Below are 27,724 nucleotides of genomic sequence, written 5' to 3'. Positions count from 1 at the left end.
GTGTCGGCGACGTTCGGTATTCAGAGGGGAACTCGGCAGGGGTGTCCTCTTTCGCCTCTGCTTTTTGCTCTTCTGCTGGAACCACTGGCCTGCATTTTGCAGCAAAGATATGCTGCCGCACGTTAAGGTTTCCGCTACAGTCATTTGCAGTATCCATGTACGCGGATGACATGGTGCTGTATATCAGAGACCCAGCTCAGCATCTAGAGAGAGTATTGAGGGAGTTCATACCGTTTGAACTTTTTTCTGGTCTCTCGATAAATTGGAATAAATCCATTCTGCTGCCCCTTACTGACGCCACCATGCCCTTCCCGTTCGAATTTCCATTGGAATGGGCAGTAGAACCGGTGCGCTATCTGGGAATCTGGGTGCACAGGGATTGTACTGAAGTCCTGCGGACCAATTACGGAGTGGCGGTCTCGAAATTGGAAGACCAGGTGCAAAGATGGATTAGGCTGCCGCTATCATTTGCGGATAGGGTCTCCATCATCAAAATGGTGGTGCTACCTAAATTTCTGTACTATTTTGTTAATGTGCCCATCATCCTGATGTCACACTTTTTTGCACAACTGCAATCGTTACTCATCACGCTGGCCTGGGCCGGTAAGAAGGCGCGGGTGAGATGGGATGTTCTAACGAAGCCGTGCGAACTTGGGGGTTTTGCAGTCCCGGATATGAAACTGTACTATCTCTGTGCGCAGGCTCACTTTGCTTCTTATTGGATGTCGGCACCGCCATATACACCACATGTAGCGCTCGAAGCTAGTGCAGTCACTCCGCGACCACTGAAGGCCATGTTAGTAAATCGGTACTCTGTGTTTGAGAAGGGGGAGGTGGACACGGTACGCAGCACACACCGTGCTTGGCAAGAATTGGGCAAAAATTCAGATAGATTGCCGTTGTATGCCCCGGATATGCCGCTGCTATATCACTCCGAGAACTCGGTCACCAGCGAAGTGGGAGCGCTCCAGCTTCTCCAAGGGGCTGGCATACATAACTTGGGGCATGTGTTTCCTAATGCCAAGTTCATTCAACTGCAGACTCTGTTGGATAGCACGACTTATCCCACTATGGCCACGTTCCTTTATGTTAGGCTACGCGCTGCGCTGCGGGACTTGTATCCCTCCTTCCCGGAGGAACCCCCAGTGTTAGGTGCCTTACAGTTACTGTATTCCTCTACGAATCGTGTGAAACTGGTTTCGCGCTTATATCGTGCCTCGCAGGAGGATGAGGGCGGGGGTGGGGTATTGGCGAAAGCGAGATGGGACGCATGTTTGCCGGATCCACTGACTGATGAGGAATGGACTGAATGCTGTTCTGGGACGGGTGGGTTTGCGGCCAATGGGAATTTCCGTCTCATTCACTATAAATATTTACAGCAATGGTATTACACACCTGCACAACTGTTGAGATTTGGACTGCGGGATCACTCCAGATGTGTGAGATGTGGCACAGAAAATGCTGACTTCATACACTTGGCGTGGGGCTGTGCTCAGGTATACGAGTTCTGGATTGCGGTGACGAAGGCACTGACTGAGATGACTTCCATAGAGGTGACTGCTGAACCGCGGTTGTGCTTGTTGGGTATTGCTTCTGGATTGCCTGTTGGAGCTAGGCGTCTGATAGTGTTGGCATTGCAAGTAGCCAAGCGCAGAGTGGCTGTGACGTGGGGCGGGAGGCGAGCACCTGCTGTCAAGCTATGGTTGCAAGACATGGCGTATTGTCGTGATCAACTGACCTGCTACTATGAGGAATTGCCAGAAGCCTCAAGGCCTAGGGATGTGTGGGGTCCGTATACAATGTACATGTTGTCCAGGACGGCGGTGGAGGGGAGTCCCTAGATCAAAGTTGGTGTGGAGGATGGCCTCAGATGAATGAGTGCGACATGAGGGTGGTTTACCCTTGCAAAGATTGTTGATGGAGTAACACGGACGGTTCATAGCTTTATCGTCTTCACGGTGTGATATTGAGACACGCCCTTTGTGTCATTCTATGTACCTCACTGGAAGCACACTTGAATACGGCATTTGCTGGAGTCAGATCTGAAACCTGGGATGTTAGATGGGGGTGGATGTTATATGGTTAAGTACTGTTGGGTTGCTTATGAAACGAGACTGCTTGCTAATTGAGTTAAAATCCTTACAAGATTCAGCTTCTGTATTGTCACCTGCTGTTATTTGTATACTAACTCTGTACGGAGATGATATATTATTGTGGGTGTTGGAAGATAGAAGTATTTTGCGGCCGGCCCGCGTCTGGGTTGTAGGCCTATGGCTGTGTTCTTGTACCTTGACTAATTAAAGTCTTTAATCAAAAAAAAAAAAAAAAAAAGTGCGTACAGTAAAAGGAGGATTATAAAATAATACTGTAAAAGCATTGATATGGTTTCTTAGCCATATGATACTTTAAAATAGATAAAATATATACATACATATACATTGACTAACGTACTCAACTGGTGCTTCTAAATACGCCTACCCCGGTGTACCTGACCTAAGCCTAATACGTGGTTGGTTTCGCCAAGAATCTGACTCAAAAATTGTCTTTAAGGGTTTAGTCAGCTCCGTACCTGGGTAATAGAAAGCAGGAGGTCTGGTATCTCTCTCTCAGGACTCGATATCCCAGTAACCCGCGAGGGTATCTGGAAACACCGGAGCTGGATTTCTCGGCAGGAGAAAAGACAGCGTCTCTCTCAGTGCGTCAAAAGGGAGGGGCGGCGTCCGGGGGCTCTCGCATCAGCTGGGCTCTCGGGTAAGTAGATAGCCGCTCCGCTCCAAAACCACTGTGTCTTTGCTTAAGGCAAGGTTGGTATATTTATGCCTGAAAGGTGCCGGGTTTGACGTAAGGTTGGACATAAGACGTCAATAAAGATGTCACTAAGAACTGGCCGTTCTTACAGTGCTCACAGGAGTTCTAGGACTAATCAAAACAAAAGCAAGTGGGATTTCCCAGGTTGCTGGAGGTTTGGTTTGTTTAGAGAACTCGTTGTGCTTTCTAGGAGTCCGGGGAAGTAGCCTTGCTTAATGTGGACTGCATGGGCTACGACTTAATATGGATATGATTCCTATGCCTTTATAAGGATATTATTTATTATAACCGTATAAGGGCATAAAACAGAAATATCGAATTGGGGTCCTAGATAGAAACACAATACCCACTCCACGATCTAATGTCCATCATTACTAAAACTAAGCAATAGTAAACATAAAGGTGCATGTGTTTCCCAACCCACCCAAAATACATAAATTGCATTTGAAATGGTATATGGTAAATTCATGAAAATGATTGGTGCTGTACGCTTTTCAAGCAGTGTTATCATTCAGTGAAAAAGAGATGCATATATATATATATATATATATATATATATATATATATATATATATATATATATATATATATATATATAAAAATAAAAATCGGCTGAATGAATTGCGAAAATTACACATGAAATGGCTCTGAATACAGAAAAGAAGGTCGAGACCATTTCATCACATGTTAATACAGATTCTGTAAATGTGCTAGAGGCTGAGGTAATGTATTGTCTCTAGAGTTCCAAAAATAGAAGCTCTGTTCTCTAAGAATAGTTCTACTTTAAGCAGAGTACATGTGCCAAAAAAAAGGTAAATATTTTGGAAATGGAAAAAAAATAATTTTGCTTTCAGGGGAAAAAAATTGTTCCAAATATTTTCAGTAGCTTTTGTTTATCAAAGCTGAAGGCCGAATTCAGAGTTCAGGGAACGCTGTGTGCTTGTTGCTTAAAAAGTTATTCTTTCTGTTCAGGGGAGAACATCATTTCAGACAGACTCTCAAAAAATTGGTCTACGGCTTCAGATGAAAGTTCGACCAAGTTCGAAAATGCCGCAACAGTGCAGTCTTGAGCATGATTGCTATCATCGATGTCAGTATCAGCAATGCTCACAGAAGGTCGTACCTGGGTGATGCTGCTCTCATCTCGCACTCCACTGCCACCTATTCGTAGTGGTGAAGTCTCAACGAATGCCGTCATCAGAATGGGTAGCCGCTGGGGTCAACACAATGCATGAGCCGTCACAGGACTTAGTAAAGTATCTGTATCCAATGGTACTGCTGATGGTAGTGTAAGACAGACGTCCAACACGCATTCTTCTCCGCATAGCATACATCGAAGCACAGGTAAGATGCAATTCTGCCAGATGGGTCTGAATGAAAGAAACCAGGTCATATTCAGATCTCTTAGCCGGGCTATTCCAAGGACTTTAGTTATGCGGTCCCGATAGCGTATAGATAGGATCGTTTCTTCCATCGTTGCTGGAGTCTTGTCTGTGACTTGGCTTGCCATATCGCAGCAGAAGGATCAAAAATAAAATTCCCGCTACGAGTTCCAAAAGAAGTGGTAGGCCGCCAAAGACAGATTGGACAAAATTAGGAAAAATGCCCAGAACTGTTTCGAAGGGTGTTAACAGTCCCGAAAAAATCGTCTTAAATACATGTGGGATACCACTGGTATCAGACATATTTAGGATTTGGCTTAGCATTTCTACGAAATGCACTGGGCAATTTGTCGATAAAAGGGAATGTATCTCTGCCGTTGTCCTTGCAACTTGCAGATCATACGTTTCTTTTGATGACGTTAAGGGCACAGTTGTCTGTAAAAGAACAGACTTCATTCTGCTTAAAGTATCAATTCGAATAGAAGAGATATTCAAAGAAGGCCAAATTGTCGTCTCCGTATCTGGAGTGCGGTTTGGATACAATACTTGCATACAGCAAGTGACCATGGAACTAACGCTCACGAGATAGGCTTTTCCTGGCACCATGCCACAACAGCTGTGGTCCGTTATTAGAATATAACTCCCGTTAGAAAGTTGTCTAAAGAATGGCTCTATCTGTGTTGTAGGAGTGCCGTGCAGGTGACATGAAAGGTTATTTGAAGACCCCTCGCAGGCCCCATGCAGGTTAATGCCTTCACAAAGAAGTGTACCGCTCAGTGATCTTTTACAATTGTTACCACTTAGAAATACATTCTTTTTCTTTTCACTGTAGCATCTGTGTGTATAAGGTAATTTCCATGATGACTTGATGTACCCTTTACCCAACCTTTCATACTGGCCCGCTGGTATATACTCTTGGCAGTATTTAAATTGGAAAGTTGTTATCGGAATTGTAATTATTCCGTGTATTATCCATTCAATGACAGGTCTTTCTGACATTGTCAATGGCAATCTCTCAAGTTTTTCAATGGTCAGAATCGTATAGTCTGCTCCTTTTTGTGCCAAACTGATTTGTTTATCAGTAAGGTTAAAGATAGAGAATAATGACGTTGTGTTGATTAAACGCCATGGTACGTAGCCTGAAAGCAGATTTTGCAACGTCCAGCCAAGCTGTACAATAGAACGTAATTGGGACTGACCGTGTTGTAACATTAGTAAGTCCTGCTCTATTATATCAATAGCAGATGATACAATACTCTCCAGTGAATATATTCTGGAGGACAGAGTCATTAACCCATTGTCCACAACAGAAGGTGATTTTTCCAAATTAATACGATTAATTTCTCGTATTTTCTCTGCTGTTTCAATTTGCATTACTTTCCAAGCTTCGTTGTACGCAGCGTATATACCGGCCGCTATGAAACGTTTTTGACGCTGTTTGTGTGGTCCCATTATGAAATCACGCAAGTCAGCACCGTCTTTTAGTAAAGTCAAGTGTTGCTTAATTTCAGCCAGTGTGGATTTTTGTAGCCACTCAAGGCATAGTTTGCCTACACTGTATGTTGTTACTATCCCTGGATGTTGTCTCTGGGAGTATCTAGGGTCTGGCCTGGTCATTTTGAACCCCTGTATTTTGTTCAGGAATCTATCTTGACAGTTATTTGTGTCTGTGGGCCAGATCAACCATTTTTTCCAATCAGGATGTGTTCTGTTTTGGTTTAAAATATGGGATACGTCTATCTCAACATCTGCAGTGCTATTACTGTCAGGTGTTGGCTTTGGAATAGACGGTTTGTTTAAGTCTTTAATCTTGGCTATGCCAAGATAGGACGTCTGTTGAATGGTGTCATTCAAAAATATTATTTGTTCTGGATCATGCAGGCTCTAAATAATGCTTCTAAACCTTGGACCTGCCAATCTTTGGTACCCCAGATGGTTTTGGTTTCAATGTTGTTCTTCCAGAAATCAAAACCAAATTTATTCATTTGTTCATAAAATGTTTCCGACTAAATCAATTTAGTATTTGTCAGCATTGTTTTCATCCCTGTCTTATTTAACAGTTTGAAATAAAACGTTTCTGCATCACTTGTGTTAAACCCTGATAAGTATGGGAATTTCTGATAAAATGTTTTTGAACTGCTTTTAGGTGGAGTTGCACAATTTTCCCATTGATTATAATTAAAAACATTTCTAGGTTGTGCAGATTTATGCAAATAGTGGTGTGCAAAGTGATTGTAGCAGTACATTTCTTCATATTTAGATGAACCCTGTAAGTAATCATGTTCTGTAAATTTTGCTGACATTACTAAATCTGACATCATATCATTAATACTTTCAAAGTCCCAATCATCAGAGAATGTACTTGGTTTTACAAAGCCACTTAATGAAACCTTGAACTGGTGTGGATATTTCAAGATCTCGACCGGGCCAAATATTTCGTAATCCGTGTCCCATGCAACCCCACCGGGTATTGGATTAGCTGTGACATTCACTGATGATAGTTCTCTTTTCTCGATGTGAGATGACTTGTGTGGCTTTAGGACTAAGTTGATGTTCTCACTTGCTGTGTCCATTGTACTGTATTTTCCCTCAATGAATTTTCCCAAACAAAGAACCATGATGAGCCAAAGCAGGAGGAAAAGTACACCTAACACAATCCAAAATTCAATCCATGGAGAAATCAGATAGGTCTTTTTGAGTTGATGAAAGAGTTCAGTTACTTTGTATTTAAAAGTTTTTATTGCTGGCGTTTCTTCAGGTTCGCTTGGATCTTCAGAAAAGTTATCGAAATTGATGAAGTAGCCAGATGCAGTTCTGTCAATTGTGGGAATCGCTTCCGGATCTTCATTTGCTTTTGCATTTTTTTGTTTCATTAGCATAGTCTGAGGCTACATCGTTGTAGACTGGTGTTTCTTGACGAACTGTTGCAATTTGGGTTTCAAGAGGCACAAGTTCCATGGCTTTGTTGCATAGTCCTTTTTTATTCACTGCAGGTTTATCAAATGTGATTAGTCTCTCAGTTTGAACCTCTTGTATTGTAGCAAATTTTGGTACTCTGCTATTTCTTGGGAGTCCACTGGGCCTACTACTTATTATTGGCCACATGATTGTGGTTTTACCAGGTCGATGGATACAACTCGGTTTTCTTTTCTACCAGCAAGGGGCGGTAGTACAACTGATCTTGTTCCGCTGACAGCTAAGACAGGTACTGCTTTTCTGTAAGAAGGCCCAAATACCTTCTACACCGCGATCTTCTCTCTGACCAGATCCCCAATCTTTGGAATCCAGACAGGCCTTGCTGGGACAGGTGGTTTATCTTCAGTGGCTGTTGGCTGCTGTTTTAACTTTACGTTGCTCAGGCCTTTTCTTGTTTCATTTAAGTCCCATAAAATAGCTAACGATCTTTGATATCAAAGCATTTTTCTTCTACCACTGAAGTCTGACTATCAAGGTCCTGAATATGCATTCTAGTCCCGAACAATAGTTCGTACGGACTGAAACCTTTTAGAGAATTTCTTGGCAGATTATTAAGACTACGTTGGACACTTGTTAAATGTTGGACCCACCTATCACCCGAACCTAATACCCTCGCCGTTATAGATTGCTTTATGTCCCGGTTTTTTCTTTCCACTACCGCATTTCCCTCAGGATGGAAGGGACAAGAGTACCGCAATGCAATGCCCATGCTGGTCATGGCCTCCTTATAAGCCCTAGAGCTAAAAGCAGGACCCTGGTCAGAATGTAGCATGCCAATTGCGTATGTGCCGATAAAGACTCGCAAATCTTTTATAACAGTTCTGGCGTCAGCCGAGCGCTGGTGTCTGTATTTGTAAGTGAATCTAGTCTTAAATATTAATGGGACGCATTTTTCCTGTTGGATTTTGCGTATAGATAGCCTTATGCTATCTAAACGAAGAGCCATGGCAATACTCCGGCCGGTTCGCCACTGCGATCTCTGTTGCAGTTTTGACAGCTTATTGCAAATTTGTGATATTGCAGGCTCATCCCCGGCCACCAGTATTCTGATTGTAATTCTTTCAGGGATTCCCTGATCTCTTGGTGCCTTAGACCCAATCCCATGTGCGTGTCTGCTATTAAAAAGGCTCTCCTGTTCCTGTTTGGAATTACTCTATCCCCCACTCCAGGGATTCGAGCAAAAGGAACGGAGTTTGCATCAATTATGTATGTATAATTGAGTGGATAGTTCACGGGTAGTGTTGCACAGTCGCCTTTTGAAGACGTTATTACCGCCAGCATGGTTTCCCCGTCTATGTATTTTTCTGAACGCTTTTTTGTGGCTACGGAAGCCGGATTAGTTGCTTCCACTGTGGCTGTGTCAGCCAATGAATTCCCTGCAACGTGAACGCCATCACGCTGATGACTCAGTGTATGTATCACGTGAGTCTTTCGTAGTTCTTTCTGCAAAATAACTACCTGTTCCCAAAGCCTCTTATGCTTTATTGTGGCACCTGTGTCATCTTTGTAATCGTTTTGAACCCAGTTCTGCATGTCATTATTGTAAGACTTGACGCAGTAATGCGAATCACACACTATTAGTGTCGGGAATTCGCGATCGGTATTTTCAAGCGCCATCTTAAATGCTAGTAGTTCAGCCCGCTGAGCTGTACAATCTCCTAGAGATTGCGTTTTAGTGACCAGTGGTCTAAATTTTCCTTCGTGCCAACGACCTTTAACAATCGCGCACGCAGCACTATAAGCTTGTTTACCCCCAACTGCGGGCTGTGCTGATCCGTCTGTATATATTATACAGCCGTAATGTTCTAGAGGCAGGATTTCGGCAGAGGACATTCATATTCATACTGTAGAAATTCTTGTGTTTTTAAATTAGGATCAAATTTGTATACTACGTCTGTTGCAGCAAGAGAATTAACCCATTGTATCCATCTCGGATGTAGTGCTTTAGCATTTGGAATGCTTGCTTTTGTTACCGCTTCTAGGGCTGGTACTGGTGTAACGATTATTATTCGTTTAACTTGTGCTAGGGCTCTTTCTTTCGCTACAGCAGTCTGAACCGCAGTTGGAATTTTTTCAGTAGAACTGAATTTCATTTCAGCTTTTGTGTACAAATGTGATTTGTAAGCTATTGGTACCGTTTCTCCCTCATTAGAGGTCAGGTACGTGAATCCGCATCTTCCTGGGATGACTCGGATTACAAGGTTGCGTATGTTTTCGCGAGTTTGTAATTTTGTTTTAGCTAACATGTCTGTTTGTAACGATCTAAAAATTTCTGTGTGTTTTTGAGTCCAATTGATTGGTTTGAAATCAGGTTTTATTAATTCATAGAGGTTTAATCCTCTCCGCAGAATTTAGAATGTAAGTTCTTCCGAAATTCAGGAAACCTAGTATTGATTGTAAGTTCTTCAGCGTTTTTGGTGCTTGGAGTACAGCGCACTTCTCTAAGAAGTTGTCTGCTAGGCTCTTGCCTTCACTTGATAATTCATATCCTAAAAACAGGACTGTTAGATGGGCAATTCTCGACTTTTTAAAGTTGAATTTGTAACCCTCTGCTGCGAACCCAAGTATTATGGTGTTCACTCTTTTCAAGTGAGTATCCAGGTCATCATCTGTGAGACAGATGTCATCGACATAAGATAATGCCTCATCATCATATATTTGTAGTAATTCTGTTACCCTTGCTGAGAATAACCCTGGGCCGTTCTTGAATCCCTGTGGGAGTCAATAGAAATTTCTCTGTGACCCCATTATTGAGAAAGCGGTCAAATACCTGCTTTCAGGTGCAATGTTTTGATAAAAGAATCCATTAGAGATGTCTAATGTCGTTTTGTATTTTTTGCGCACGATGTTATTCATTAGTGCTGCACTGTGTGAATTTTGTACTGCAAATGTCTTGCAACATGAATTAAGGTGTCTGTAGTCCAAAACTAGACAATATGAACCGTCTGGCTTGGGGACAGGAAACAAAGGATTGTTCATTTGTGAGGTGCATGTTTCAATCACCCCCTGGTATTCAAGTTGATCTAAGATCTCCCGGACCTGTTTTTTAGCTTCTTGCTTAACTGGGTACTGCCTCTGTGCAGTGGGTTGACATTTTAACTGGATTTTGTGAGGAGGAGAGTCCTCATCCATCCTACATGATTTTTATATAATGCAGGAGCTTGGGCTACTGCTCATTTTCTTGCAAGTGTATATTTTCCATGAATTGGAATATGATTTGAGAAGGCAGGCATAATCATTTCTTCGCCATGAGGGCACTCCCTGACAAACTCTGGTGGCCAGTCTTTCTCAGCTAAAAGGATGTCATAGCCTTTCGAAAGGTTATCCCAAAAGAGACCTCTTACTTTCCTAGTCTTATCTCCCTCTATACGTAAAGTTATCTCGTATATTTTATGAGGTTTGCTAACCCTGGTATCTGCAGTTTCCACCTGAATGTATTCATTCGTGTCCACTGTCTCCAGAAGATTCATCAGGATCTTGCGAGCTATGGTCAATTCTGTTGCGCTGTCTAGCATTGTCTGGGCCCACTCTCCGTTTTTCAGCTGTGTCCTCAGTATCCTCGGCATGTTTAATTATTTTAATACTGGCTACCTTCTTTCTTGGAAATTGTAATTTTTTACTTTGATGAGCAGGTTCCTGGTCTTTGGACTTGACGTGCTCTTCCCTGTGTTCTGACCGTCCTCTTCTTTCCCTTTCCGATTTCTGCGAGGAAGTCTGAAAAGACCGAGAGGGACGTGTATCAATATCTTGATATCTATCAGGTTTTCTTAATTTATCCCTATCTCTAAGGTTGTATCTTTTCTCAGAGGGCTCCCTCTGGGGAGACTTGTTTCCTTGGTCCGGAGATCTTACTCTCCGCCGAGGAGACCTTCCTCTGGACTGGAATCTTTTTTCTTTGGGAGTGGATTGTTTATTTCCATCCTAGCTCTTTTTTGGAGTGTTTAGATTATTTTTAATAAAGGTTTTTTCAGGATTTTCAGTTAGTTGGGGTTTTACTGGTTTCCCAACCAAACTATCTCTTCCTAGTTCCTCATAGGATTTTTCTATGATTCTGCCAAGTTCAAATGGCTGTTCTGCTTTATTTGTTTCTTTCAATTTCTGGTGGATCGCCACAGATGCCGCTTCTCCTTTTATGTTGGCTAATAATATAGCCGAGACCTGCTTGAAGTCTTTCAGTAATTTCATACCCAGGGTTAAAGCAGGTTCTGGACCGTATTCATTTTGAATCTGTCTTAGCACATCTGGTATTATTGCCATAGACGGAACACCATGTGTTTTTGTGTAGATAGAAGCAAAGACTGTGCCCCAAGTGTCACAGTCCTCCACATGTGGTGCGATCCCCATTGGAAGACAGATAGTCAGAATTCTGTGTTTCTCAGTAGGGGTAGTATCCGGAAATACTGCCTCTATTTGAGTGATTTTTTGTGCTAACCAGAATGGAATTTGTTCCCGTTTTGCGGGTACTTTACCCAGACATGATTGTATGTTCTGTGGTGTAATTTTGTTTGTGTTCCCCTGATGAGGGGTCAGCTGTGGAATGTTGATAGCTGGTTGGACTGTTGAAGTCCGCATTACATATAGGACTAATTGTCTATGTATTTTAATTAGTATTTTTAGCTGAGCTAAAAGTTCCCGATCTGACATTTTTTCAATGTCTGGATGTGGTGTGTAGCTGGCTAGAACAGAGCCTGGTGATGTGATGATTATGTTTTAGAGCGCCTTTAAACCAGAGCAGGTGCTCTTGGTAATTTAATGGGATTTCAACCTCCTCGAAAGGAGTGTATTCATCCGGAGGTTCCTCTATTTTGTAATAGTGGAAGTCGTGTGTCACAGCATTTGCTGCTGGAAAATGTATCCATGAATAGAATACCTCTGTCTGCCGATATTCATGGGCCTCTACCACGAATATGACTGTACCACCTCGTAATGTCAGCCCATTTTCTATAAGTTTAATAGTTATAGTTCTTCTTATGTTGACCGGAATGAGTATAACATTCGGGCCATTCTGTTGGATATTTGAATCATCCAACAACAGTTGAGAAGCCGTAGCATCTCTTTCTTCGTCTCCGTCAGGCATTTTACTGACAGAAAGTCTTTTTATGCAGATCAAGTTTCAAGGAAACAAAGATTAGGTGCACAATATTTTGGAACACTGTATTCTTCAACGTTGAATAAACCAACAACTATACATAGGAATCTCTTCCTACTAAGTTCCGGTGGATTTTAACCTTTTACCCACTCCAGACGTCTTTTGGAGTATTTACGGGACAAAAGGGGTCTGTGTGAAAAAGCACGACTGAGTTACGCAACGTCTTGCGTTAGATTGATCGCCTTACCAAACGTTGGGCGCCATGTAGTGTAGTTCCTATATTCCCAATAGGCTCTGCGCATTGGAATAATATAAACAGCAGTGTAGACGTAGGACTGAGGTCATCTAGGTCTCTACTGACTATATTAGACTTAGTTTCGCCCGCTAGCTTAGAGGTCACTAGAAACGTTCTCGAATAAACGAGGAGGAGTTTAACCTCCCTGGATAGACAAGAAGGGATTAGCTTCTGACAACCATAAAACATGACAACTTTGCTCCCTCAGAATAAGAGGGAATCTCTAGAGCCGTGTGAAAACAATAGACAGCTATTTCACTCAGTCAAATGTGCGTACTTAGTTTCACCAGAATGCAGAGAAAAGAAAGACGGGCGTTTTCAATAAAAGGTGTAATTTATTGAGCAGTCTTCTTTCTGATGCAAGAGAAATGAATTGCCACAATTGCAACACTCATAGTAAAGTAAAGTGCGTACAGTAAAAGGAGGATTATAAAATAATACTGTAAAAGCATTGATATGGTTTCTTAGCCATATGATACTTTAAAATAGATAAAATATATACATTGACTAACGTACTCAACTGGTGCTTCTAAATACGCCTACCCCGGCTTACCTGACCTAAGCCTAATACGTGGGAAGGAGTAAGTAAGTAGCAGTTTAATTTAAGTTGGTTTCGCCAAGAATCTGACTCAAGAATTCTCTTTAAGGGTTTAGTCAGCTCCGTACCTGGGTAATAGAAAGCAGGAGGTCTGGTATCTCTCTCTCAGGACTCGATATCCCAGTAACCTGCGAGGGTATCTGGAAATACCGGAGCTGGATTTCTCGGCAGGAGAAAAGACAGCGTCTCTCTCAGTGCGTCAAAAGGGAGGGGCGGCGTCCGGGGGCTCTCGCATCAGCTGGGCTCTCGGGCAAGTAGATAGCCGCTCTGCTCCAAAACCACCGTGTCTTTGCTTAAGGCAACGTTGGTATATTTATACCTGAAAGGTGCCGGGTTTGACGTAAGGTTGGACATAAGACGTCAATAAAGATGTCACTAAGAACTGGCCGTTCTTACAGTGCTCACAGGAGTTCTAGGACTAATCAAAACAAAAGCAAGGGGGATTTCCCAGGTTGCTGGAGGTTTGGTTTGTTTAGAGAACTCGTTGTGCTTTCTAGGAGTCCAGGGAAGTAGCCTTGCTTAATGTGGACTGCATGGGCTACGACTTAATATGGATAGGATTCCTATGCATTTATAAGGATATTATTTATTATAACCGTATAAGGGCATAAAACAGAAATATCGAATTAGGGTCCTAGGTGGAAACACATTAGAATACTTGGACTAGGGGCACTCTGACAGGGCGGTCATGGGCGCCAGTGAGTGTATTGTCATTGGGGATGTGTGAACATGTGTGCATATGTATGGGGTATATGTGTATGTGTGAATGAGTCTGTCATATGTACTTGTGGCACAGTACATACCTTTCGCCATACGTGGCAATGTTACATGTATGACACAAACATACAACCGCTTTTTGTGATGGGAGAAATTTGAAGTGCAGAACAATGTTCTGCAAAAAATGTTCATAATATGGAACATTATTCTGCACTTTAAATTGCTCCCGCTTCATACAATGACTGCATTTTTCAGTTATAAATATAACACTCTCTACCAGCCACTGGGAGCAAGATGCCTGCTGTGTGGAAATGCCCAGTAGACATGGTGCCATATTTACAAAAGAAAAATACAGCCATTTGTTTGAATAGAACCAATTTAAAGTGAAGAGACATGTTTCATAAAATATTGAGACATTATTGGTTTAATTGAGTTGGAGAATAGTGGACTCAATGTTTCACTGAAATATTTTTATCAACTTAAAATTTCTCCCATTTGAAAATAAATGACAGTATTATTCAGGAATGAATACGAGGTATCTAATTGCTACTAGGAGCAAGAGGCCTGCTGCTGGTAAATTCAGTACTTTGAAATGGGATAACATTAAAATGAAGAGTTAATTTAATCATCAAGTTAACTCTTCATTTTAATGTCCTCCCATTTAAAAGCATTCAGAAACATATTTTTGTTCTTGTGCTCCAATATAGAGTTGACAAGGACTTTTATTTAAGATTCAAAAACCCCCTGCTTCAGTTATTCACTACTGTGCCCTGGGTCATAAATCTGAATCCAGCACTGCTCATTATCAGGCACTGCTATCTTCAGCCTGAAGATAATAATGTAAACTAACCACAAACGTCCCTTAACTTTAAAACGACAAGCATTTGCAATGCAATAGGTCTCGCATTTGCGAGAGTTTGAGCTATTGGCATTGTAAATGACAATGCTTTTAATTATGTGTTTTGAAAACGTACGAACGGTGCTTATAGTCCTTGCTTACGAGAAGCAAGGCTGGCAGTAACTGCGCCTCTTTTACTGCCAGCCTTGCTTCTATAAGTACAAAGTGCGTATTTACACACAGTTTGCAAGTTTTCAAAACACATAAATAAAAGGCGTTGTCATTTACAATGCCAATAGCTCAAACTCTTGCAAATGCGAGCCCTATTGCATTGCAAATGCTTGTTAGTTGTGATTCCACAGGTTGACTTGGAATTTACCCTGCATGTAAAAATGTGTCAGGTGCACTTTTGGCAGTCCTTGATGCTTGCATCCTCTGTGTTTATAGTGTAAGGCAAGACAGGGGTTGGGGCTGTAGTCAATATGGAAACTCACTTGGTATGCTGTAAACAATCGCAAGGCAGACATCTGGGTTTCCCTTTGCAGACTTGGTTAGCTAATGACAAAGCAGTGACGATGGCACTCAAAGACGGACAGAGTCCGTTCCTTTCAGCCCTGGAACAATCCCGTTTTACTCTGTATTACATCAACAAATCTTTCATATTGCCTCAACTACTTTCATCTTTTCTTGCACCAATGCTTCACGACCTTCAGAAGCCTTGCAGACTCCTAAAAGCACAGCCCACCCACCAGAGGTGAAGGTGTGCAATAAAGAACTGCTTTACGCTGGCTCAGTGGGAATAAATAAATATGAGATGTATTTGGTTCTTTGAAAGTGAGAAGAGACAACAGTGTCATGTGTAACGTCCTTGTTTTTTCCAGTGCTCTTGTGTGTCCACTGCGCCCTGGGCTCTCTGATTTTCTGTGAGAATAGGAGCTTACCCATAAGACTACCCTCAGTACTTGTCGCAAATGTGGAGAAACATTTTTAAACTAAATATGTAAACTGCAGGCCAAAGGAAAGAAAAACTAGTGGTACACTTTTTTAGCAGCAGGCAGTTTAACCCTCTGCGCTGCCTTAGGATGGGTCAAACTTTCCACTACAGAAACCTCCGGTCTGTTTCTAGGAAGCTGATTAATGACGGGGCTCCTCTTGACATTTTAATTGATGTCTGGAAGTTGCTGGAAGGCAGGAACGAAACTGAAAGCGCGGTGGGAGCGCAACAGACGCCGGTGGCGTGCCCATTGGCTGTCCCGGTGCAAGCTGAGCCGTCTACCCGCGCTGAGGCTCCGAGTCTGAATCCGTGGCCGAAGTGTCCTTGAGCGGCCTCCTGGGCAAAGAGGTACACCGAGCACCCCGTGAGCTCTGGGGACACGCTGCAAGACATCGCACTGAAGTATGGCGTAACAGTAAGGAATGCGGGGAGGGAGTAGCTGTATGGAGGGGCCATCAGGGGCTGAAAGGTTCTGCCGCGATGCTTTCGTCCTGGCGGTGGAAGGAAAAGAAGCCTGTAGTCCTGGAAGAATATGGTGGGGTTCGGCAGATGGCGCACGCAGGGCTGGCTGACAATGGAGGGGGTGCAGGGACAGCTGAGGATTGGAGAGGAGAGACCTGGTGAGATACGCAGGAGGGTATGTGGCAGTAGGAGGAAGTGCTTCTGTGGTGAGTGCTGATGCAGGAGTGTGTAGGTTCGGAGAGTGCTGCCACTAGTGTCAGACTGCTACCTTGTAACTAGTGCCATCAGTACTACGTGACTGCTGTTCAAGGGTGTGAGAGTGGTTTTGGTAGTGTGCAACTCACATTCTGCAAGAGATGTGAAGGTGCTGCTGGTATTGAGGTGTTTTTGCTTTTCTATCAACATGTTTCCTCCTGTTTATGTGGTGGCCATGGGTGGAGACAAGATCAATATTTATTTGATGATCAACTAGTTTTATCCTTCAAACAGCCCTGCAACAACTATGTCTAAGGTGGCTCCTCGCTCTCTGTTGGTGCACTTTGGTGGTTGGTTTACCACAATGAAGCTGCCAAAAGATTGAGAGGTGGGGGTGTGATTTATGACCCAGGCTATGTATTTATATTAATTCGGAGAACTTTTGTCTATTGATCATGTCCCCACTGGCCAACCCTTCCCCCGTGCACATATTTCCGACTCCAACCAACATCATGTGCGCATGCAGTCACTAAAGGTTAACAGTCAAGACCAGTCAACAGGCTCTTAGCCTCCCAATACAAGACAGTTTAGTGTCGCAGACACTCACCCTATGCTCTGTGGTTCGGCCTCGGTCCTCACAAACACAGCTCCACAGCAGATGCTCTCCCAGGCGGATGCCACTCCTAGTACTCCAACCCGGAAGTCAGTCCAGCTCCCCCGTGTGCATGAAGTAACTCAGTGTGGATGTGCTTCAAAGTGTCATTCATGTGCAATACACTGATGTCGACAGGACAAGCTTGTACGCCGCCAGATGGGATCATTCTATTGTGCATGTGCCAATGAGAACGCACACATGGATTCACCAAAAACACTACTCCCGTACTAGATGACCAGCCGAGCACGCAGTGGGAGCGCTGGAAAGTTAAGAGACACTGTGCGCGTCCAACTCAGGCCAATGGGGCTGTCCAGGCGAGCGCACCGTGGGTGGGAGCGCTTGAAAGTTTAGAGACGCCTGCGAGTGCTCATCTGCTGTCCGGGGGCAAACTCCAGGCGCAAGCTGAAAGACACACCTTGCGCGTGCCCATGTGCTGTCCTGGAGCAAGCTCATACACATGTCGTGAGCGTGCACATCGCCGGTCTGAGAAAGTGCACATCATCTGTTCCCCTTCCAAAGTCAAGTCGGTGACAATAGATCTCGCTAGCGAGCAGCTTTACTGCGTCTCTAAGCGAGACCTAAAAATACAACACTTTGCAGAGTGAAAAATTAACTCACGGCTATGTGCTACTCTGAAGGTGCCTGTGAGCTACTGGTAGCTCGCGATCGACTGCTTGGAGACAACGGATGTGGAGCATTCCCAAAGACTTAGTATTTCACAGTGAGTTTAACAAATCTGCTGTAATAGCAATGAGCTGTTTTTCATTTGTGTTTACATCCAAGGGTCTGTTAATCAACCACAGGCTCTGAAAGATCCGCTGTTACATAAATATGCTGCATGCCAAACCATCTACATGAAGTACACAAACTGTGATGTCTGCAGTCCAGGCAATGCATGGGGACAAGGTGCAATAATGAAACTTTGCAGTAATTAGCATTTTGTTTGTAAAATAGGAAGGTAGTGTTCATGTAGTAATCCACACCACTACTTTCGCTCTGCATTTTGACAGAGGGGAGCTCCATGTCATTCCAGTCAGAAGGCTTTTCTGTAACAAATCTCTATCGTGATAGTCCCACTGGTTCAATGGAAGAAGATCATGGCTACAACTTTGAGAACACACTAGGTTGCTACATAAAGACAACTGACTGCACGTCTTTCTTTTTGTTTTTGATGATCTGCACTCTGAACACTTCTTAGTATTGTTGTGGTGTTTTGTTACAATGTTTTGGAAAATTGAAAAACTACTCAATGGAAGATGCCAAGTTGGAAGTGTATTTACAACAAGGGGTGGTGATGGACAGAGTCTCTGAATTAAGCAGAGTACTCTCACCCAGTCAAGAGATCAGGGCTAGATCCAACACCGTTTTTTAGCTCATTGCACCATCCCAGTTTCAGAACCTGGCTGTATGCAAATTAGTCTGTCCCTGGCCCAGTGCATCATGGGAACAGGGCAGACCAGACTACAAAAGCCAATTCTTACACTGGGAAGGAAACAAGCTTCCGGGGACCGGTTTCTGGCATTTCAGCCGTCTTCGGCCCGGCTTGCTTGAATCCTGATGGTGCAATGAGCAAGGGACTCACATCTGAGTATACCCTTCCACGCTTAGGGTGGACAAAATTATTTACAACAAGGGGTGGTGATGGACAGAGTCTCTGAATTAAGCAGAGTACTCTCACCCAGTCAAGAGATCAGGGCTAGATCCAACACCGTTTTTTAGCTCATTGCACCATCCCAGTTTCAGAACCTGGCTGTATGCAAATTAGTCTGTCCCTGGCCCAGTGCATCATGGGAACAGGGCAGACCAGACTACAAAAGCCAATTCTTACACTGGGAAGGAAACAAGCTTCCGGGGACCGGTTTCTGGCATTTCAGCCGTCTTCGGCCCGGCTTGCTTGAATCCTGATGGTGCAATGAGCAAGGGACTCACATCTGAGTATACCCTTCCACGCTTAGGGTGGACAAAATTATTTACAACAAGGGGTGGTGATGGACAGAGTCTCTGAATTAAGCAGAGTACTCTCACCCAGTCAAGAGATCAGGGCTAGATCCAACACCGTTTTTTAGCTCATTGCACCATCCCAGTTTCAGAACCTGGCTGTATGCAAATTAGTCTGTCCCTGGCCCAGTGCATCATGGGAACAGGGCAGACCAGACTACAAAAGCCAATTCTTACACTGGGAAGGAAACAAGCTTCCGGGGACTGGTTTCTGGCATTTCAGCCGTCTTCGGCCCGGCTTGCTTGAATCCTGATGGTGCAATGAGCAAGGGACTCACATCTGAGTATACCCTTCCACGCTTAGGGTGGACAAAATTATTTACAACAAGGGGTGGTGATGGACAGAGTCTCTGAATTAAGCAGAGTACTCTCACCCAGTCAAGAGATCAGGGCTAGATCCAACACCGTTTTTTAGCTCATTGCACCATCCCAGTTTCAGAACCTGGCTGTATGCAAATTAGTCTGTCCCTGGCCCAGTGCATCATGGGAACAGGGCAGACCAGACTACAAAAGCCAATTCTTACACTGGGAAGGAAACAAGCTTCCGGGGACCGGTTTCTGGCATTTCAGCCGTCTTCGGCCCGGCTTGCTTGAATCCTGATGGTGCAATGAGCAAGGGACTCACATCTGAGTATACCCTTCCACGCTAAGGGTGGACAAAATTATTTACAACAAGGGGTGGTGATGGACAGAGTCTCTGAATTAAGCAGAGTACTCTCACCCAGTCAAGAGATCAGGGCTAGATCCAACACCGTTTTTTAGCTCATTGCACCATCCCAGTTTCAGAACCTGGCTGTATGCAAAATTAGTCTGTCCCTGGCCCAGTGCATCATGGGAACAGGGCAGACCAGACTACAAAAGCCAATTCTTACACTGGGAAGGAAACAAGCTTCCGGGGACCGGTTTCTGGCATTTCAGCCGTCTTCGGCCCGGCTTGCTTGAATCCTGATGGTGCAATGAGCAAGGGACTGCCCTGTCTGCCCGGTCTGCCCTGTTCCCATGATGCACTGGGCCAACGACAGACTAATTTGCATATAGCCAGGTTCTGAGCTGGGATGGGGCAGTGAGATAAATAACGGTGATGGATCAAGCCCTGATCTTTGGACTGGGTAAGAGTGGTCTGCTTAATTCAGACACTCTGTTCCTCACCACCCCCTTTTCTGTATTGTTTTTGGCCACTATAGGTGTGGCAGGGTATACTCAGACATGAGTCTCTTTCTCACTGCTCCATCAGGATTCAAGCAAGCCGGGCCGAAGAGGCTGAAATGCCAGAAACCGGTCCCCGGTAGCTTGTCTCCTTTCTGGTGAAGAATTGGCTTGGTAGTTTGGTCTGCCCTGTTCCCATGATGCACTGGGCCAACGACAGACTAATTTGCATATAGCCAGGTTCTGAGCTGGGATGGGGCAGTGAGATAAATAACGGTGATGGATCAAGCCCTGATCTTTGGACTGGGTAAGAGTGGTCTGCTTAATTCAGACACTCCGTTCCTCACCACCCCCTTTTCTGTATTGAAGTTGGAAGTGTAAGCAATTAGAACTAAGAAAGAAAGGCAAAGCTCATGAAACATGGTGTAGGGCGATGCGTTACAGTTGTTTTGCTGCCTTGTATATTCACAAAACTCCAAGGCATATGCACAAGTTACCCACAAGCTGCAGAATTGATAGATAAATGTGTATTGAATTCATGTATATTTCTGGCATGCTCCCTCTTCTTCTGTATATTAAATTAGAGGAAATAATGAAAAATAATGTAATAATTTTTTCAAAGAAAACCATTTTTCTCTTTCACTTCCAATTGGCAAGAGGGACATACTCTTTGGAAAAATTACTCTATAGGTATTTGGTAGACTAAAGCAGAAATTACCCAAGAACATTCAAGGAGGACCTCAACAGCAAAAATGACATTAGACAAACTAAAAACTCGACCATGGTGCAGCATACCCCATTGATAGCCGGAGCAGCACCAAAATCTTGCCAAAAGATCAGTGTATGCGGAGATGGGGACTTTTTTTTTTTAGACAAAATTATTTACTCTGATAACTGGAGAGTTAAGGTGGTGCCCCTCCCACCACATTAGCATAGACTTGGCACCTAGATATGCAAAAATCCTTGCACAAAATACAGAAAACAAAGGCCCTTCCTCGGATCATGGGGAGGAATTTACTAGGACGTACCGTGGCGTTTTGTTACTCTTTCTTACTTTGTACATCTTAATAAAACAGACTGACTCCCAACAGTCTAGCTGCAAAAAGGAGATTAATTAAATTACGAATTGAAATGGTCACTGATCTCAGGCGCAGATGTATAAATTGTTATAACCGCTAACCTGTTAAATGTGTAACACATTAGTAATACAAGCTTGATATTTTACCTGGCCATCATATAGAGGTTTTTAAAAGGATAGTGGAGTGACAGACGCAAAACTGACCAAGGCCTGTAGACATGTATGCTTGTGCTGGCCCTATAACAATGACAATGAGCTAAAAACCACTAAAGTCAGTTACCAGTGGCTAAAAGAAACTTAAACATTCCGGCTGTCACCTTGTTCTTTTTTTCCATTTCCACTTTAATGATTGCATTTAAGATCACTCCTGCACATCCTTGGAGACCTTAGGCAATCCTTTCATTCTTGTGCTGAATAGACAATGATTTAGCTGCAGGTGAAGGTACAGGTACAACAAATCGGATGGATGCAGCCAGCAGCGGCGCTATGCCCATCTCCACCATTAGATTCCCATCCTTCCTTCTTTCATGATTCAACTGAACAATCAGGATAAGTGTCTTACTTTTTTTAACTGTTTATATGGTGACTCGCATCATTAACATTTGATTTTGTCAATCCCCTTTGCAGTCAAACTTCACAAATACAGAACTTGTTGGAGCAGGAATAGGTGCTCTCTGTGCACCACAGGCAGCATCAGAAACAAGCATTTACAATGCAATGGTTTCGCCTTTGGAAAAGTTAGAGCTATTGGCATTGTAAATGACAACATTTGTATTTATGTGTTGGTTTTGAAAACAGATAAATAAATGGCATTGTCATTTACATTGCCATTAACTTAATCTCTGCAGTCACTCTGCACTCCCTAGCACTCCCTTGCACTCTGCACTCCCTTGCACTCTGCACTCCCTAGCATTCTCTAGTCACTCTGCACTCCCTTGCACTCTGCACTCCCTTGCACTCTGCCCTCCTTTGCACTCTGCCCTCCCTAGCAGTCTCTAGTCACTCTGCACTCCCTTGCACTCTGCACTCCCTTGCAGTCTCTAGTCACTCTGCACTCCCTTGCACTCTGCACTCCCTTGCACTCTGCACTCCCTTGCAGTCTCTAGTCACTCTGCACTCCCTTGCACTCTGCACTCCCTTGCACTCTGCACTCCCTTGCACTCTGCACTCCCTTGCAGTCTCTAGTCACTCTGCACTCCCTTGCACTCTGCACTCCCTTGCACCCCCTTGCAGTCTCTAGGCACTCTGCACTCCCTTGCACTCTGCACTCCCTAGCAGTCTCTAGTCACTCTGCACTCCCTTGCACTCTGCACTCCCTTGCACTCTGCACTCCCTTGCACTCTGCACTCCCTTGCACTCTGCACTCCCTAGCAGTCTCTAGTCACTCTGCACTCCCTTGCACTCTGCACTCCCTAGCAGTCTCTAGTCACTCTGCACTCCCTTGCACTCTGCACTCCCTTGCACTCTGCACTCCCTTGCACTCTGCACTCCCTTGCACTCTGCACTCCCTTGCACTCTGCACTCCCTTGCACTCTGCACTCCCTTGCACTCTGCACTCCCTAGCAGTCTCTAGTCACTCTGCACTCCCTTGCACTCTGCACTCCCTTGCACTCCCTTGCACTCCCTTGCACTCCCTTGCAGCCTCTAGTCACTCTGCACTCCCTTGCACTCTGCACTCCCTTGCACTCTGCACTCCCTAGCAGTCTCTAGTCACTCTGCACTCCCTTGCACTCTGCACTCCCTTGCACTCCCTTGCACTCCCTTGCACTCCCTTGCACTCCCTTGCACTCCCTCTCCCTTGCACTCTCTGGTCACTCTGCACTCCCTAGCACTCCCTGGTCACTCTGCACTCCCTAGCACTCCCTAGCACTCCCTAGCACTCTGCAGTCACTCTGCAGTCACTCTGCAGTCCCTAGCACTCCCTAGCACTCTGCAGTCACTCTGCACTCCCTAGCACTCCCTAGCACTCTGCAGTCACTCTGCACTCCCTAGCACTCCCTAGCACTTGGCAGTCACTCTGCACTCCCTAGCACTCTGCAGTCACTCTGCACTCCCTAGCACTCTGCAGTCACTCTGCACTCCCTAGTCACTCTGCACTCCCTAGTCACTCTGCACTCCCTAGTCACTCTGCACTCCCTAGTCACTCTGCACTCCCTAGTCACTCTGCACTCCCTAGTCACTCTGCACTCCCTAGTCACTCTGCACTCCCTAGTCACTCTGCACTCCCTAGTCACTCTGCAGTCACTCTGCACTCCCTAGCACTCCCTAGCACTCTGCAGTCACTCTGCAGTCCCTAGCACTCTGCAGTCACTCTGCACTCCCTAGCACTCCCTAGCACTTGGCAGTCACTCTGCACTCCCTAGCACTCTGCAGTCACTCTGCAGTCCCTAGCACTCTGCAGTCCCTAGCACTCTGCACTCCCTAGCACTCTGCAGTCACTCTGCAGTCACTCTGCAGTCACTCTGCAGTCACTCTGCAGTCACTCTGCAGTCACTCTGCAGTCACTCTGCAGTCACTCTGCAGTCACTCTGCAGTCACTCTGCACTCCCTAGCACTCTGCAGTCACTCTGCACTCCCTAGCACTCTGCAGTCACTCTGCACTCCCTAGCACTCTGCAGTCACTCTGCACTCCCTAGCACTCTGCACTCCCTAGTCACTCTGCACTCCCTAGCACTCTCTAGTCACTCTGCACTCCCTAGCACTCTGCACTCCCTAGTCACTCTGCACTCCCTAGCACTCTGCACTCCCTAGTCACTCTGCACTCCCTAGCACTCTGCACTCTGCAGTCACTCTGCACTCTGCAGTCACTCTGCACTCTGCAGTCACTCTGCACTCTGCAGTCACTCTGCACTCTGCAGTCACTCTGCACTCTGCAGTCACTCTGCACTCTGCAGTCACTCTGCACTCTGCAGTCACTCTGCACTCTGCAGTCACTCTGCACTCTGCAGTCACTCTGCACTCTGCAGTCACTCTGCACTCCCTAGTCACTCCCTAGCACTCTGCAGTCACTCTGCAGTCACTCTGCACTCCCTAGCACTCTGCAGTCACTCTGCACTCCCTAGTCACTCTGCACTCCCTAGTCACTCTGCACTCCCTAGTCACTCTGCACTCCCTAGTCACTCTGCACTCCCTAGTCACTCTGCACTCCCTAGTCACTCTGCACTCCCTAGTCACTCTGCACTCCCTAGTCACTCTGCACTCCCTAGTCACTCTGCACTCCCTAGTCACTCTGCACTCCCTAGTCACTCTGCACTCCCTAGTCACTCTGCACTCCCTAGTCACTCTGCACTCCCTAGTCACTCTGCACTCCCTAGTCACTCTGCACTCCCTAGTCACTCTGCACTCCCTAGTCACTCTGCACTCCCTAGTCACTCTGCACTCCCTAGCACTCCCTAGCACTCTGCAGTCACTCTGCAGTCACTCTGCAGTCCCTAGCACTCCCTAGCACTCTGCAGTCACTCTGCACTCCCTAGCACTCCCTAGCACTCTGCAGTCACTCTGCACTCCCTAGCACTCCCTAGCACTCGGCAGTCACTCTGCACTCCCTAGCACTCTGCAGTCACTCTGCAGTCACTCTGCAGTCACTCTGCAGTCACTCTGCAGTCACTCTGCAGTCACTCTGCAGTCACTCTGCAGTCACTCTGCAGTCACTCTGCAGTCACTCTGCAGTCACTCTGCAGTCACTCTGCAGTCACTCTGCACTCTCTAGTCACTCTGCACTCCCTAGCACTCTGCACTCCCTAGCACTCTGCAGTCACTCTGCACTCCCTAGCACTCTGCAGTCACTCTGCACTCCCTAGTCACTCTGCAGTCACTCTGCACTCCCTACTCTGCACTCCCGCCTTGAACAGGGCCAGCACGTACTGTCCCATGAGGGCCGCCTTACCATCTGACAAACGTTAAAAGTCAAGCAGGGTTAACCGTGACTGTTGGCCTGCTCGGGGACATTATCTCCTGTTCCCAGATACTTGCGGATGGATAACTTGGTTGACCATCTCTGCCAAACAAAAGTGTATGTTTTAGAATTAAAGACATACAGGCCTGTCAGCAGACATTTACCGGAACGGTCGTACACTCTTAGAATACCCCCTTCTTTCCCACGGACGCACTGTCAAGCACCCTTTGTCACAGCAGTTCTCCCTTAAACCGTGTTAGAAACCGTGTTAGAAGATGCCTGCGAGGCATAGCTTACAACATCTGTATGCCCAGGTGCTTAGGCAAAAGACTTTCATTCCTGGAGGCTTCGTTTGGGGGTCCTACCCCTCCCCTTAACAGTTACTTCAGGCTCTGCAGGAACGCGAGAGTGGGGTCCTGGGACCCTCTAAGAGAGCGCGGTGAGGCAATGGACTTCTATCATGTGTACTCCGCGGATCACCTGTTCCAATCTCGGCAGGTCAATGCGCCGGCTGCAGAGCTCTGTGCGAGCCGACGAGGTCAAAGTTTCCAGTTCCAGTAAAAGTGTAGGGTGGGTTAACGCGCAGACTGTGGAACTCTGTGTATGCCCGGGAAGCTACAAATTCGAAGCCCATCAGGGTGGCGGTAGGCGTACAGCTAAATGTACCCTCACAAGTCGCAGGCGGGGCTAGATCACTTGTACTTCCAAAAGAGTACTTCAAGCCTCCCACCGAGCTCCGCGGGGACCCGGTGCAGCGCCCATAACACCTGTTCTGCCAATATAAGCATATTAGCGTTTCGGAAAAAATCTGCTACTGTTTCTTTAAACGAAGAATGGCAGGTACCGAGGCTTGGCACAACCTATTGAAACAAGACTGGGTTTGAGGGCTGAGATACGGCTAGAGGTGCCCCGTGTGACAGCGGGGACGGGCACAGGGCACACGGACAGTGGGAGTCACGAGGGGGGGGGGGGGCGAACAAAGACACGGACAGCGGGAGGGGGGATGGACAGCGGGCTACAAACATGCGAGACCAGGACGATCGAACAAATGATGAAAAACAGACATGAAAGAAAAAATAAAAAAGTACACGCCCACAGTGGACACGTCTTCACGACGTTGCGAAAAGCCTAAAAATCGCCGGAACGCCCACAAATCTGCTCAGGCTATGACGGACAGATCTCTGTTCCAATGGCTAGCCTCCATTTATGGAGCTAGCCAATGGAACAGAGAGGCGGTGACCAAGCCACATACTGTTCTCATTAGATTTCGCCTGCGCCGAAAAGCTGCGCGGCAGCTTTCGACAGGCGAAACCTAAAAACTGAGGGACAGTTGCCATTACTCCAAGAATAAGGACCTAACCCCGTCAAATCAGATCTTAATTTTAAGACTTCATAGGAAAATACTGTTAAGTTTAATTTAAACAATTATCATAGTCCTAATCATAAACAAATAGTTAGACAATAAGGTGGAAATGGTTCTTCCACTTGCACTTACATAGTAGGGCTCTGCTTCTCGTTCTGATTCCTCGTTCTGGTATAATGTGAAGCAGGTCGGTATTCGTCCAAACCAAACATCTCGAAGCACATCTTTGTCATCTGTCATTATTCCAAGTAGCGATGCAGCACATATAGAGCAATGTATTCAACCCCCTGTCTAGGAAAGGAAAAAAACAAGTCAAGATAAACATGCACCTTAATTTTGCAGTAATCCCTTAACCGTGTATGGTAAGGGGGCACATCTTACATTCCGACTAAACAATTTGAGACACTATTTAGAGAACATCACTGTTGGGAAGAAGCTACTGTGTTTTCTGTGGGACTCAGAAGAATGCACAGATTTTAACTTTTAAATTCTCATTTATTTTCAGCTACCTGTGTCGGCACAGCTACACCTGCAAATGGCAATCATAATTCAAAACAAGCCTTGGCAATGCCAAAAGGCTAGGGCGTTAACCATCAGCCTTTTGGCTTTGTCGATTCTGGTTTTGCTTTGTCATGGATTTTGCAAAACATTGTTGTGGATGCCAACGGGCCCTCATCAAAAACTGGCTAAAAGCAAAGAAAACTTGTTTGGTCTTAAAAAGCACACATTGCTATTATAGCTCTCAGCAGTTTATGTGTAGATGGGCTCCCTGCGAATGGGCATCAGTAAATGTAAATGTAAAGGTCATGGTACTTATAGAGCGCACTGTCACCAGACGGTCACCTTGCGGTGTCGCCTATTCGGCTTCCTGGCGCTGATACTTATACCGCTGTGGAACCCCTCCTGGCTTTCCCTGTGAAGTGTCCACTCCTGGGCACCCCCAGGGTGAAGCCAGGCATCCTTAGCGCTGTTGGGGCCGATGTGGAGGCTAAGCAAGCTATTGCCCAGAGTTGCAGCATGGGGCCCGTGATTAGAATAGGCACCGAGGCGAGAATTGACAGGTCCAAGGAAATTGAGCCGAGAGCCCGCCGAGGCGGGAATCGAACCCTAGTCCCTGGCCAGAACTCTGCATCAGGGTCTGCCGCTCTAACCATTGAGCCACACTCCTCCATCCGTGTAAGTCCACCTGTGATAGCAGTTTCTCCAGTGGTGGAACCACGCTGGGGATGCTTCTG

The 27,724-nt window shown here is 45.4% G+C and overlaps 1 protein-coding gene across 3 annotated transcripts in view; it reads right to left on the bottom strand.

The window, feature by feature from the left end:
• ATG5 (autophagy related 5) overlaps positions 1-27,724 on the bottom strand; it is a 540,258-nt gene that overhangs the window by 474,584 nt on the left and 37,950 nt on the right. For all 3 annotated transcript variants that reach the window (XM_078648434.1, XM_078648433.1, XM_078648435.1), the window contains exon 2: positions 26,622-26,780. In XM_078648434.1, the coding sequence (XP_078504560.1) occupies positions 26,622-26,729 (108 nt within the window). In that variant the 5' untranslated portion in view covers positions 26,730-26,780. The remainder of the gene's footprint in view (positions 1-26,621; positions 26,781-27,724) is intronic.

This window comes from Lissotriton helveticus, chromosome 6 (assembly GCF_964261635.1).
Source record: "Lissotriton helveticus chromosome 6, aLisHel1.1, whole genome shotgun sequence".
NCBI classification, from domain to species: Eukaryota; Metazoa; Chordata; class Amphibia; order Caudata; family Salamandridae; genus Lissotriton; species Lissotriton helveticus.
This window is presented reverse-complemented; position numbering and strand designations above follow the sequence as displayed.